The following is a 15981-nucleotide window of genomic DNA, read 5'->3' on the forward strand; positions in this document are numbered from 1 at the left end:
AAGTTCAAAGCAGGACTCATCACTGAAGACAATTCTACTAGAGTCAATGCGATTCCAAGGCGAAGACGTGCCAACAGTTCCATCAGTCAATGCCACGCCGAATAACTGCTTGCATAAGGGCCAGAGGTAGACCAACGCGTTATTGACTTGATCAATTTTTGAAATTCTATCTCTTGAGCAAATGATTCAATTTTTTTTTTAAATTATAATCATTTGTTTGTCTGTACGTTCGGATAATTCCTTCGTGGTGCGTTGTTTTTTTTTCTTAGAATGTAGTAGCTGATTAAACTTTCCATTGGGAACATATCAACATCAGTATGAGATGGGATGCGAAAGTGGCATGGTACGAATGATGTGTGATTCAAATACTATCTTGCATTTGCTGTGAAATGGAAGCAACCAACTTTCGAACATCAACTTGAGGAATTTCTTAGTAGGTGTAAGTCTTCCCACCGCGTCCCAGACATGTTATATGGTGATTAGAGATTAGATTAGATTACTACTTGTTCCATAGATCATGAATACGACACTTCGTAATGATGTGGAATGTGTCAGCTTAATAAAAGGTGTCTATACAACATATTACATTACACAAAATATTACATGACATTTAATATTTTTAATTATTTTTTTCTTTGCTGGGGGTTGGGGAAATTACCCACTTACTATATCTAAAAATTCATCTAATGAGTAGAGGGAGTTGCCATCAAGAAATTCTTTTAATCTCCTTCTAAATGCTATATGGCTATTTGTCAGACTTTTGATGCTATTAGGTAAGTGACCAAAGACTTTTGTGGCAGCATAATTTACCACCTTCTGAGCCAAAGTTAGATTTAACCTTGAGTAGTGAAGATCGTCCTTTCTCCTAGTGTTGTAGCCATGTACACTGCTATTACTTTTGAATTCGTTTAGGATTGCTAATACCAAATTTCATAAGTGAATATATATATTGTGAGGCTACAGTGAAGATCTCTAGCTTTTTAAATAAGTGTCTGCAGGATGATCTTGGATGAGCTCCAGCAATTATTCTGATTACATGCTTTTGTGCAATGAACACTCTTTTACTCAATGATGAGTTACCCCAGAATATGATGCCAGAGAATGGAAATAGGCGTGGTACACTAATTTACTCAGATGTATATCGCCAAAATTTGCAATGACCCTAATAGCATAAGTAGCTGAACTCAAACGTTTCAGCAGATCCTCAGTGTGTTTTTCCAGTTAAACCCCTCATCAATGCGTACACCTAGGAATTTTGAATATTCTACCTTAGCTACCGATTTCTGATCGAAGTCTGTATTTATTAATGGTGTCATTCCATTTACTGTGTGGAACTGTATATACTGTGTTTTGTCAAAGTTTAATGAGAGCCCATTTGCAGAGAACTACTTAATGATTTTCTGAAAAACATCGTTTACAATTTCACCAGTTAATTCTTGTCTGTTGGGTGTGATAGCTATACTTGAATCGTCGGCAAAAAGTACCAGCTTTGCATCTTCGTGAATATAGAATGGCAAGTCATCAATATATCGGGTGATCAAAAAGTCAGTATAAATTTGAAATCTTAATAAACCACGGAATAATGTAGATAGAGAGGTAAAAATTGACAAACATGCTTGGAATGACATGGGGTTTTGTTAGAACAAAAAAAGTTCACAAAATGTCCGACAGATGGCGCTGGACAGCAAAACGTCAGTGACTTCGCATGACAATCGTGTTACAGAATCGCATCATCCCCAGCCTGGCTGATAAACACCTGCTGGATTGTGCGATGTTTATGCAGGATGGCGCTCCACCACATATTGTTAGACAAGTGAAAGATCTCTTGCGCACGTCGTTTGGTGATGATCGTGTGCTCAGCCGCCACTTTCGTCATGCTTGGTCTTCCAGGTGCCCAGACCTCAGTCCGTTCGATTATTGGCTTTGGGGTTACCTGAAGTCGCAAGTGTATCGTGATCGACCGACATCTCTAGGGATGCTGAAAGACAATATCCGACGCCAATGCCTCACCATAGCTCCGGACATGCTTTACAGTGCTGTTGACAACATTATTCCTCGACTACAGCTATTGTTGAGGAATGATGGTCGACATATTGAGCATTTCCTGTAAAGAACATCATCTTTGCTTTGTCTTACTTTGTTATGCTTATTATTGCTATTCTGATCAGATGAAGCGCCATCTGACGGACATTTTTTGAACTTTTTTTTTTGTTCTAATAAAACCCCATGTCATTCCAAGCATGCGTGTTAATTTGTACCTCTCTATCTACATTATTTTCAAATTTATACTGACTTTTTGATCACGCGGTATATTAAGAACAGCAGAGGACCCAAGACCGAATCTTGCGGCACCCCATTCTTGATTGTTCCCCAGTTTGAGAAATCACCAGTTTTTTGTATATAATGTGACTGACAAATAAGGCCTTCAATAGACATGTCAAAGCATTTCTTAGGGCGTTTATGGTGTCAACTGAAGTGGGTGGGGGTGGGGGGTCTTCAGTTATCTTGTAGGAATATGCCATTTGGTATCCAGATCATGAATCGTATGACAACCGAATTAATCATTCTTTCCACACTCTGGTTAGCATCCAGCGTCTCTTCAATTACCGAATCAGTCCTGTTGTTAAAACCAATAGCACTATATAACATGATTTCAGGACTTAGAGAAGTATGGGTCTTGAGAGTAGCAGCTTTCACTGACCTTTCAGCGAAACGGTGGTGTCGATTTGACCGCCAGAAAAAAAATCGAGCCGCGTCGCTGAACGACACAGAATACCACTCTGTGTTACAGCCGTCTTTGGCTGTACACAACGCTCGCCTCTGTTGTCTATAGTACACAGAGGTGACAAAAGTCGTGGGATAGCGATGTGCACATTTACCGTAGTATCGCCTATGCAGGGTATAAAAGAGCCGTGCATTGGACGAGCTGTGATTTGAACTCAGGTGATTCATGTAGAAATGTTTCTTACGTGATTATGGCCAAACGATGGGAATTAACAGACTTTTAAAGCGGAATGATAGTTGGCGCTGGAAGCATGGGGCATTCCATTTCGTAAACAGTAAGGGAATTCAATATTCCGTGCTCCACAGTGTCAAGAGCTTTCCGAGAATACCAAAGTACAGGTATTGCGTCTCACCACAGACAACGCAGTGGCTGGCAACCTTCACTCCTTCACTCAACAATCGAGAGCAGCGGCGTTTGCGTAGAGTTTTCAGTGCTAACAGACAAGCAGCATTATGTGAAATAACAGCCTAAATCAAGTGGGACGTACGACGAAAGTGTCCGTTAAGGCAGTGCTGCGAAATGTGGTGTTAATGGGCTATGACAGCAGAAGACCGACGCGAGAGTCTTTGCTAACAGCACATCACCTGCAGCGCCTCTCCTGGGCTCGTGACCATATAAACTGGACCGCAGACGACTGGAAAACCGTGGCCTGTCAGATGTGTCCCAATTTCGCTTGGTAAGACCTGATGGTAGGGTTCGAGTGTGGTGCAGACCCCACGAAGACATGCACCCAAGCTGTCGACAAGACACTGCGCAATGTTAGGGTCCTCTGGTCCAGCTGAACCGATTATTGACTGGAAATGGTTACTTCCCGTTACTTCGAGACTATATGCAGACTTTCATATACTTCATGACCCCAAAAACGAACGAATATTTATGGATGACAATGCGCCATGTCACCAGTCCGCAGCCGGCAGCGGTTCTTGGGGCTTCAGTCCGGAACCGCGCGACCGCTACAGTCGCAGGTTCGAATCCTGCCACGGGCATGGATGAGTGTGGCGTCGTTAGGTTAGTTAGGTTTAAGTAGTTCTAAGTCTAGGGGACTGATGACTTCAGATGTTAAGTCCCATAGTGCTTAGGGCCATTTGAACCATTTTTCTTCACCAGGCCGCAGTTGTTCGCTATTGGATTGACGAACATCTTGGACAGTTAGAGCGAATAATTTGGCCATCCGACGAACATGTATGGAACATAATAGAGAGGTCAGTTCGTGCGCAAATCCAGCACCAGCAACGCTTTCGCACTTACGGACGGCTGTAGAGGCAACATGAGTCAGTTTTTCTGCAGGAGCTTCCAACCACTTGTTGAGTCCATGCTACGTCGAGTTGATGCACCACGCCGGGCGAGGAGGTGCGACACGATATTAGCAGGTATCCCATGACTTTTGTCACTTCAGTGTATGACGTCAGCGGAGAACGACACGTGGCAGCTCGTCGCAAGCTTCCAGTTATCTGACCTTGGCGGTTCATGATCACACATTGCCCGGATTTCAGCTGTCGTCTGAACGTTCGTTAGAGCCAACTGAGCAATAATAGGATTTTTTCTTCCTTCTGGAAGTAATGTCGCTCTATTTCCCACATAATTGTCCTGAGTCCATCTCGTCACCATTTGTTCTGCACTGACCTGCATCAACACCTTCATCTAAACCTATACTCCGTGAGCCACACGACGGTGTGTGGCGGAGGGTACTTTGTGTACCACTGTCACTTCCCTTTCTACCTGTTCCAGTCACATATGGTTCGCGAGAAGTTTTTGATCTTATCTTCGTGGTTTTTTCATGAGATGTACGTTGGAGGAAGCAATATACTGGTTGACTCTTCCAGGAACGGGCGCTCTCGGCACTTTAACAGTAGACCATAAAGGGATGCAAGACGCCTCTCTTGCAGCGCCTGCCACTGGAGTTTGCTAGCACCTCTGTGACGCTTTCGTGCTTACTAAGTCGAAGGTGGCCAGTTACTAGGTAGCAATTGTTACTATGAGATGATAAGTTTGGGATAGGAGAAGATATAGTTCGGGCCGCATTGAACCAGTCAGAAGATTAATGACTGAAATAAAGGGTGTTCCTATAACGAAACATGCTGCTCTTCTTTCGATCTTTTCTATTTCCTCTACCTGTCCTGTCTAGTACGAAAAAATGGTTCAAATGGCTCTAAGCACTATGGGACTTGACATCTGAGGTCATCAGTCCCCTAGACTTAGGACTACTTAAACCTAACTAACCTAAGGACATCACACATATCCATGCCCGAGGCAGGATTCGAACCTACGACCGTAGCAGCAGCGCGTTTACGGACGGAAGCGACTAGAACCGCTCGGCCACAGCGGCCGGCTGCCTAGTACGGATCCGATGTTGACGGGCAGTATTCAAATATTTATCGAACGGGTGTTTTCTTACCTACTTTTTTTTCTGGATTGCTTATCCTGAGGATTCTTCCATTGAATCTCAGTCTGATATCTGCCTGACTAACAGTTAATTTTATGTGGCCGTCCCATTACAGATCGCTCCGTGCACATACATTTTGTATGGAAGTAACTGCCTCCAAGTGGTTGTTCTGCAATTCTGTAACCATACAATAAAGTATAGTACTGTCTTTGCATTCGTACTATGTTACATTTGTTTCTGATGAGGGTCTTGCCACTCCTTACACCAAGCGCCGGTCCGCTGCTAGGCATCCTGCATATCGCTATATTTTTCCAGCGTCGCTACTTCTCTGTATACAACAGCATCATCCCCGAAAAGCCTCATGAAGCTTCCGACTTTATCTACTAAGTCATTTATATATATTGTGAAAAGTAATGGTCCTGCAACAAGCCCGTAGCGCACGCCCGAAGCCACTTTTATGTATGAAGATTTCTCTCCGTTCGGAATGACATGCCGTGTTGTGTGTTTGCCAGAAGCTCCTCTGTCCAGTTACACAGATGGTCTGATATTCCATATGCTCGTATTTTGTTGATTAGGCGACAGTGCAAAACTGTATCGTAGGCCTTCCACGAGTCAAGGAACACAGTCTCTACCTGGGCGCCTGCATCTACTGTTTTCTGTGGCTCGTCGACGAACAGAGCGAGCTGGGTTTCAGACGTTCTATGTTTTCGGAACCCATGTTGGTTCCTACAGAGGCGACCTGGAAACGAGAATGACCTGTGATTTTTTCCCAATAATTAGGAACGCTTCACTTTTCTAGAGACCTATGGTTCACTGCTGCTACAATAGAGGCAATCTCTTTCGCATACTCTGTGCTGAATCGAACTGGTATCCTGTCAGGTGCAGTAGCCTAGCCTGTGTTGAGTGATTTCAGTTGCTTTTGTATCCCTCCTTCACTTATTCCATATTTATCATTTTATCGTTCGTGAGACGACTTCAGCGAGGAACTACAATATGATCTTCTTTCGTGAAACAGTTTTGGAACAAGACGTTTAGTATTTCGGACTTTACTGTATCATTCTGTTTTAGTGCCATTATGGGCACAGAGATTCCGTACAGATGGCTTCCATTTGTTTACTGATTTAAAGTAACACAGAACTTCTTACTTTTTTCTGTCAAGTCGGTAGCTAGTTTTACTGTCGTATTAGTTCAACACTTCACACACATCCCTCCTCACGGTACTTTTGGCTTCTTTTAATTTTTTTTATTTGTGACGCTTTGGCTGCGCTAAAATTTCCAGTGAAGCTCTCTCTGCTTTCGTAACAGCTCCCTAACACGGTTGCCAAACGACGGGTCGTTTCTATCCGTACAATTCTATTCGATACATACTTGTCTAAAGTGTATTGTACGATGCTCTTGATCTTTGTCCATTGATGCTCAACATTGTGTCAGTATTCGACAAGAAATTTTCGTGAAGACCTGTCATGTAATCTTAAATTTGTCTCTTGTCTCTCGTACTAAACAGTAAGATCTTCCTACCTATCTTTGTATTCCTATTAACAATCGTAACAGCGTTATGATCATTGATTCTCTGTTCTACACTAACTGAGTCGAAAAGTTCGGGCACATTTACCACCAGCAGGACTAAGATGCTATCTTCTCTCACCAACTGCTCAAGGTGATTTTCGGATAAGGCACCCACTACAATTTCACATACTTCTCTGTCCCTGCTACCCATTCTAATAATTTGAGACTCCCAGTCTATAGCTGGTAAGTTAACACCTCCACCTAAAACTGTAATCTGACTAGGAAATTTACGCGAGGTGTTCTCCATGTTCCCTCAGCTGTTCCACCACTACTACTGCTGGGACAGGGATTCTATAAAAGCACCGATGATCACGTTCGATCTACCTTTGAACTTATCTTCACCCAAATTATTTCGCGTTCAGAGTCTGAACTAATCTCACTAGATATTATTGTATTTTTTATTGCTGTGATCACGCACCATTAGCGTTCAACTATCTTTGCAATAAACATTCGAGTAGGAATTTATAATTCGTTGCTGCCAACCTCTGGTTTCACCAAGTTTTCCGTCCTAAGTGCTATGTGGGCACTGTTAGCGTTAAATAGTGAGGTTAGTTCCGAGACCTTTCCATAGATGCTCTTGCTGTTAAGTAACAATACATTAACATTTTCTTTCTCATATCTCCTACGATGAATGCTACTATGTCTGGACTCAGAGGGTATCTTGTCAGGCCTGTGAGGGATCTCTCTCTCCTAATGTACCCACATACGCACGCCTTATGTACTACGCTACCCTACCAGCTCCTTTCTGCATGTAGTGCTTCCCTAACCTTTTGAAGGGTATCCTACGGTTCTCCACCCGATAGCGGTGGTGGAGAAATTTGCATCCAATACCAGATTGCTCTGCGTCTCTGGTTCAGGGTTTCCACTCTGCTCCAAACCAGAAGACCGCTGTCGGTTCTGGAAACGGTGCTTCAAAACGATATCGCTGCTTTCACCGTGCGGGCGAGGTTACCTGTCTTCACCAGACCAGCTAGCTGCTTGTAGGAACCGAGGCTTTACACCGAATTTCCTGCGCGATCTACCGCTGTGATGCTCTCATGTCTCTCCCGTAAATTATGCGACCTTTCTGTAAATCCGACGGATGGCCATAGCGTAAGCTACACGTGCACGTCATCCGGACGTATTGTGTTACCATTTCCAGCTGATGAGAAGTTCCAGCTAATATTAACAATATTAGTTCCACTAACGTTACAAACCCCCCAACAGCCGTCACGTATTCATACTGTTCTTCATCTATTGGAATAGCTGTTTTCTGTTCTTGAAAATAAGCCGTCATATGGATGAAAATTTAATCAGTGTCCCAATTAGGCATGTACGAGGGTAATCCCAAAAGTAAGGTCTCCTATTTTTTATAATTACATAGACCTGTTTATTTCTACAATGGTTTACATCAGTTTACAGCTTGAACATTTAGCTATTTTCGACATAATCACCTTTTCTGTCGATGCATTTTTGTAGACGCTGTGGCAGTTTTTGTATGCCCAGCTCAGCGGCTTTTGCGAAGAAGGATGCCGCCACTGGCGTGATTGTTGCTTGGTCTCAGGTGTAAAGTGGTGTGCCCAAGATTCGTCACCCGTGACAATTGAGTCCAGAAAGTTGTCCTGTTCGGCTGCGCGGGAAACATCAACTCGTTGCCGCATGTGGTCCTCAGTCAGCATGCGTGGCACCCATCTTGCGCACACCTTGCGGTAGTTCAGTGTTTCCGTTAAAATTCTGTGAGCGGTGCTTCGGGAAACCTCAGGAACCAACGTGCAGAGGTCATCCAGGGTGATCCGCCGATTTTCACGCATGCTTCGCCCAACCTTCAAGACTGTCTCCTCAGAAATTGATGGTCTCCCGCTCCTTTGTTCGTCGTGAATTTCGGTCCGACCAGCTACAAACTCTCTACACCACTTACGAACATTTTTGACATCCACACACGACTCACCATACACATCCGTCAAATGGCGATGGATTTCAATCGGTGCAGTGCCCTTTGCGTTGAAAAACCGAATAACTGCGCGCAATTCGCACTTGGCGGTAAGATCCAACGGGATCTCCATTCTCAACGGCTGCCAGGCCAAGACTTAGCGCCTTAGTGCAGCGTGCGCATGTTTACACACAGTGCGTGAAGCACTCTTCATAACAGTGTGACCAACTGCCACACAAACAGAGTTCTGTACTTATAAAAAAAAAAAGGAGACCTTACTTTTGGGATAACCCTCGTAGATACTGGACTGTAACTACGGTAGTGTTTGGAGCAACACTTTTCGTTTACAACTATCTATGTGCTTTAATAATTAAGATCATCCTGTACGTAGGTGTCTGCAGCTCGTGGTCTTGCGGTAGCGTTCTCGCTTCCCCCGCACGAGCTCCTGGGTTCGATTCCCGGCGAGGTCATGGATTTTCCCTGCCTCGAGATGACTGGGTGTTGTGTCGTCTTCATCATCATCATTCATACCCATTACGGTCGGAGGAAGGCAATGGCAAACCACCTCCGCTAGGACCTTGCCTAGTATGGCGGTACGGGTCTCCCGCATCGTTCCCTCTGCTCCTCGGAGTATGGGACATCATCATCAATGTCGGCAACGGCCTTGCCGCAGTGGAAACACCGGTTCCCGTCAGATCACCAAAGTTAAATGCTGTCGGGCGTGGCCGGCACTTGGATGTGTGACCATCCAGCCGCCATGCGCTGTTGCCATTTTTCGGGGTGCACTCAGCCTAGTGATGCCAATTAAGGAGCTACTCGACCGAATAGTAGCGGCTCCGGTCAAAGAAAACCATCATAACGACCGGGAGAGCGGTGTGCTGACCACACGCCCCTCCTATCTGCATCCTCAACTGAGGATGACACGGCGGTCGGATAGTCCTGATGGGCCACTTGTGGCCTGAAGACGGAGCGCTTTTTGTACGTAGGTGAGTAGCACAACACGTACTGTCAACAGTTGTCTTCAAATATGAGGGCGTTCAATTAGTTATGCAAACTTTTTTCTGAAAACATATTGGCTTTATTCGGGTTTCCAAATCACCATATTGTTCCCCAATTTTTAGGCTACAAAACCCTATTTTTCAACATAATCTCCATTCAATGCGGCGGCCTTACACCACCTAATTGGAAGGACCTGTAGGCTCGTATGGTACCACTTTACTGGTCGACGTCGGACGTCGGAGCCAATGTCTTGCTGCATCAATAATCTGCCCACCATCTACGTACTGCTTTTCGGGAAGTGCATCCTTCATTGAGCCAAACAGGTGGAAATCGGAAGATGCGTAGGCGGCGAGGAATCCAGGGGGCACACACCTTTGAATACCCCAACTGGTGGACAAGTGTGGCAGCACCACCAACAGAGGCGTCTAGTGGTGCAGCGAGATGTTTGTAATCCGTCGATCACCTCGAATGAGAGTGTCCGCACGATACAACATTGCAGGAGTGATAGTTACGTGTGCCGGGAGATCGGACAGGTTTGCACAACCTTCTTGCGATGATGAGAGACGCTTCGCCTAAAGACTCATCGCCTTTTCTTCACTGCCGAGTCCCCGTAGGCATTCTGTAAGTGCCTATGAATAATTTCGACGCTCTGGTTTGCCGCCGAAAGAAACTCAATTATTGTTCTCTGTTTAGAAAGCATCTGCGTTACAGGTGCCATTTTGAAGGCTACATATAGCGCTGCCGACAACCGGAAATTCAGGGAACTTCAGGGTCTGAAGCGGGGATATTCCACGATGACCTCCAACAAATTCCGGATCTTTTCTACCGAAATTGGCCGAGAAAAAATGTGTTGCATTACTTATTGAATGCCCCTGGTTCCTAACCGGGAGAGTGCAATGTAGCCCGACTAGCCCCATTTTCTTCTCTTTGTAAATGATACAAGGCATCAAGAACACCGACGTCCGAATGAGGCGTCTAACGCGCAGAGTGCGGTGGGTGTGTTTCGGGACGGAGGTGATTCTGTAAGATTCACAGGTGATTTTCCTACCAAGTCCATTCAGTTTACAGTGAACATGAAACAGAGGATCTTCTTCAACATTGTCGGTGACCAACCGTTGCCCTTCCTTCTCTGCCTTTGTGGTGAGTACGCTGAGGACACTTTGTGTTCCATTATGTCAACAGTCACGTTTAAAAAGATGAGTACTCATCTGACAAAGATTGAGACACACTTTCGCACCTCGACTAACACACTAAATCATCCGACTTAATACCAAATAAAATGTTTGGCCCGAAACATAGCAATCATGCGGAAAGATACAAACACAGCAATCATTCGCAGTCCAGTTGGTTTCCTATTATTCTTGCATATCCAGATTTCAGCTAAAATAGCCATCTTCAGCGCTAAAATGCAAGAAAATCACAGAATCAGAACTGATTTACATAAAACAATAAGTAAAACACCACGCTATTCAATAGAAATGATCCATTTCAATCAAAATACAATTTGAGTGAGTTATAATTCAACGAACTCCCACCAGTAAATGTCACCAGACGACTTTACTGGTGTACAGACAGAAGGAAACTGAGATTGTTGTTTACAACAAGTACAGGAGTAAGTAACGCCATGCATAGTCCGCAAACTAACAAACCCATTTCCTTTCCGATGTGGTAGATTAAAGCTCATTTTTAACTAAACAAGATATATATTTGCATATCACCTTTAAAACACATCAAGAAACGTCGATTTACAATGTGTTGATTAATATGTTAGAGGCGAAACGATCCATCAAATCTTCTGCAAAAGACCATTAATTGGGTCCTACAGCTGACCATACCCAGTGGTTACATCACAATCGAAATAAAAATTAAAATATTTAACAGCTCTTCAAAAAAGTTTTGTATGAACTTCTATATTTCTCTCAAATTAACTGCTTAGTCGATCACTATGATACCAGCGACTACACTAGATTTTAGCTCTGAACGAATTCCAGTTGCTATGTAACTACACTACTGGCCATTAAAAATGCTACACCACGAAGATCACGTACTACAGACGCGAAATTTAACCGACAGTAAGAAGATGCTGTGATATGCAAATGACTAGCTTTTCAGAGCATTCACACAAGATTGGCGCCGGTGGCGACACCTACACATGCTGACATGAGGAAAGTTTCCAACAGATTTCTCATACACAAGCAGCAGTTGACCGGCGTTGCCTGGTGAAACGTTGTTGTAATGCCTCGTGTAAGGAGGAGAAATGCGTACCATCACGCTTCCAACTTTGATAAAGGTCGGATTGAAGCCTTACGCGATTGCGGTTTATCGTATCGCGATTTTGCTGCTCGCGTTGGTCGAGATCCAGTGACTGTTAGCAGAATACGGAATCGGTGGATTCAGGAGGGTAATACGGAACGCCGTGCTGGATCCCAACGGCCTCGTATCACTAGGAAGCAGTCGAGATGACAGGCATCTAAACCGCATGGCTGTAACGCATCATGCAGCCACGTCACGATCCCTGAGTCTACAGATGGGGACGTTTGCAAGACAACAGTTCGGCAACGTTCGCAACAGCATGGGCATCACAGACAGGAGCGCCTGCGATGGTGTACTCAACGACTAACCTGGGTGCACGAATGGCAAAACGTCATTTTTCGGATGAATCCAAGTTCTGTTTACAGCATCATGATGGTCGCATCCGTGTTGGCCGAGATCGCGGTGAACGCACATTGGAAGCGTGTATTCGTCATCGCCATACTGGCGTATCACCCGGCGTGATGGTATGGGGTGCCATTGGTTACACGTCTCGGTCACCTCTTGTTCGCATTGACTGCACTTTGACGTTGCATTTCAGATGTGTTACGACCCGTGGCTCTACCCTTCATTCGCTCCCTGTGAAACCTTACATTTCTGCAGGATAGTGCACGACCGCATGTTTCAGGTCCTGTACGGGCCTTCCTGGATACAGAAAATGTTCGACTGCTGCCCTGGCCAGCACATTCTCCAGATCTCTCACCAATTGAAAAAGTCTGGTCAATGGTGGCCGAGCAACTGGCTCGTCACAATACACCAGTCACTACTCCTGATGAACTGTAGTATCGTGCTGAAGCTGCATGCGCAGCTGTACCTGTACACGCCATCCAAGCTGTGTTTGTCTCAATGCCCAGGCGTATCAAGGCCGTTATTACGGCCAGAGGTGGTTGTTCTGGGTACTGATTTTTCAGGATCTGTGCACCCAAACTGCGTGAAAATGTAACCACATGTCAGTTCTAGTATAATATATTTGTCCAATGAATACGTGTTTATCATCTGCATTTCTTCTTGGTGTAGCAATTTTAATGGTCAGTAGTGTATGTTATGAAGACGACCTTCAGAAATTTTTAAAATTCTTATTTCGAATGTGATGTAACAGTTCTGTTGGGGACAGCTATACGAACCAATTACGGTCTGTTGCATAAGATCTGCTGGATCGTTTCACCAGTAACATATTAATCAATATATTGTAAATCGGCATTTCTTGGTGTATTTAATGGCGATGTGAAAGAATACTTGCTAATTTTATTTAATTAAAAATTAGTTTTAAATTACTATATCGGAAAGAAATTGGGTTAGTTAGATTTTGGACTTTGCTGGGCCTTACTTTCACTACATGATGCTAACGAGGCTGCTGTACTTGTTGTTAACAACAACTTCAGTTTCCTTCTGTCTCTAAACCAGTAAAGTCGTCTGGTGACATTTACTGGTGGGAGTTCGTTGGTTTATAACTCACTCAGATGGTCTGATGACTAAAATACATCATTTTCATTGGGTAACGTGATGTTTTACTTATCGTTTTATGTAAATCAATTCTGATTCTGCAATTTCTTGGCGATGACGAATACACGCTTCCAATGTGCGTTCACCGCGATCTCGGCAAACACGGATGCGACCATCATGACGCTGAAGATGGCTATTATAGCTGAAATTTGGATATGCAAGAATGATATAAAACCAAATGGATTGCGACTGATTGCTCTGTTTCTATTCTTCTTCGTAATAATCTATAGTCGCTGTGCACAACGGCTCCGCATGCAATCAAAGTTGGTGAACGAAGCAATTAACATCGCCGTAGTTTAGTAGCTCTAAAGGCTCTATATACTGTTACGTTCTTTAATGATGATTTAACTGTGTAATGTGTTGTTGAACGAATGGCGCGCTTAATCAGTTTTACTGGAATCCAAAGAAAAATTAAACAACCTCATCTGGAAAAACCAGTATGTAATGCCTATAATGAACTCAATCCCTCTGAAATTTCCTCAGTCTCGTGAGCACCAAGTTCTATGACCCTGCTCAATTAACTGATAAAATTTCCAATGCAAATAAACAATGAAATACATTTTCCATAGCTCTCGAGTCGCAACGGATATAATCTTGTTACTTTGTTCTCTTCACAGTAGACATACAAAATAGTCAATCTTGGCTCAGAGAAGTGCAATGCCGGCCGTAAAATAGCTTCACACAAATAACGTCAGTATATTAGTTGATAAATGAATAGCCTTGCAAATGTTCAGTGATAATTTTGGATATTGTCTCAGCAGTGTGCAATGCTGCCCGCAATGCAACTGTTACAAACATTAATACTTTTCTGATTCTGGTTGAAAAATAATTTCTTTTAAAAAATACTCATTGGATTTAAGCAAACAGGACATCGAAGAAGATTAGGTACTGATAACGGGATTTGCTAAGACCGACATCTTCATTTCGAAAATTGTATTCAAAACAAAGTTTCTCCTTCAGAAAATCTAGTCTGAAACGTTTTACATTAACTTCAAAATCAGTGAACTTCACAATTATTCTACAGTTCTCACTTACTGACGTAATTAAAGAGACTTGGATTGTTACACGGCAAAAGTCTAACATCGTTTAACAAAATAGATTCCAGAATTTCACTTGTCTGTATCAGGATTACAAAACACACAAAATATTACAAATCGGACACACTTAATCAACCTATACATAAAATCTGATGGCAAATACTTGGTTCCTACATTCAAGGGTCAGTACTGTAAAATTAGCAAAAGCCACATTGCATTGCTGCATACTTTAAACAAACAGAGTGCAACGGCAACTGCTACTGCGCTCCGCGCGCTCCTACTTAACAATCGATTCTGCCACTCAGGCAACATCTTTTGTTCAGTGTTGCCAAAGATACAGTCTCTCCTACGTATGATAACCATTTCATGTCATTTTTCACGAAATATTTTACAAAATCGGGCTCCACGTAAAAGTGGACCCTTCACAATACCAGCGAGAGGCTTCAGCTGGATATGGCGTGGTGAAGACACTTTTGAACTCTCTTCCCCACCAAAATGAGGCCATTACCGGAGCTAGAGGGGGTACTACATTCCTGGAAGAGAACATGGCTGTCAAATGGCTGGACACAGCCAATAGCATCGTTTCCGGCTCTCCAGGTTTGATAGTCCCGGAAGAAAACTCCTGTGAAGTTTGGAAAGTAGGAGAGAGGTCCTGGCAAAAGAAAACCTGTAAAATCAGTGGAGAGTGGATAGCTCCCTCGGTGTGCGCACTGCCAGTGAGAGGCAAGGTTCCTGGCTGTAGTCACGAATCATGGTCCAGCGCCCAGTTTTAATTTGGCAGGAAGTATGAGGTGTTTGTGACTGCAGGTACGGCCGGCGTCCGCAGCAGTTCCTGTGCCTGGTCGCCCACGTGGCCAGCAGGCTGCTGATCGTCCTCGCTCCAGACGTCCTGGTACTCTTCATCCTGGCCGAGTCTCTGGTGTCAGCCGTCGCTGGACCTTTGCTAGAATCTGCCTTGGCCGTTGGTGAGTTCTTCAGCTTTTAGCTTCACTTTCATAAGTCTGAAACGTTGTGTGACTCAGTAAATTTGAAGACGGGTATATAGTCTGTGTATCTTCTGGTCTCAGCCTAGAGCCAAATGTCTAATTGACACTGATCATCACTCACCCTAGTCTAAGGATAGCGTCTTTCATTAGTAATAAAAACGTCCTCGGGCCAGGGTTCCAAACCCGGCAGCGCTTAAATCTTGATTAATAATCAGCCGGCCAATGACTTCCGGCGTAAGACGTCACCCTCATTCGACCAACGGCACTGTCAAAGAGGGCGAAGGAGCGGACAGAGGTTCAGGGCACTCCAATGTACTTCGGGTGGGAAACTGCCCCTAAAGGTGGAAAAATCAGCAATGATCAAAGGCATGAGGATGAAAAAGGCAATGGAAACCACTTCTTCACGGATACATAACGTATATCCACAGTATATGTGGCCTGCAATTGAAAAAGTGTCATGATGAACTCTCTGTTGGCAAAAGATTCCGGAGTAGTCCCTTATT

General features: G+C 44.0%; 1 protein-coding gene across 1 annotated transcript in view; it reads left to right on the top strand.

Moving 5' to 3' along the window:
- Positions 1 to 15981, top strand: part of LOC126176446 (steroid transmembrane transporter SLC22A24-like) — a 115654-nt gene that overhangs the window by 12272 nt on the left and 87401 nt on the right. The window contains exon 4 of the mRNA XM_049923602.1: positions 15300 to 15457. Coding sequence (XP_049779559.1) covers positions 15300 to 15457 — 158 coding nt within the window. The remainder of the gene's footprint in view (positions 1 to 15299; positions 15458 to 15981) is intronic.

This window comes from Schistocerca cancellata, chromosome 3 (assembly GCF_023864275.1).
Source record: "Schistocerca cancellata isolate TAMUIC-IGC-003103 chromosome 3, iqSchCanc2.1, whole genome shotgun sequence".
Lineage (NCBI taxonomy): Eukaryota > Metazoa > Arthropoda > Insecta > Orthoptera > Acrididae > Schistocerca > Schistocerca cancellata.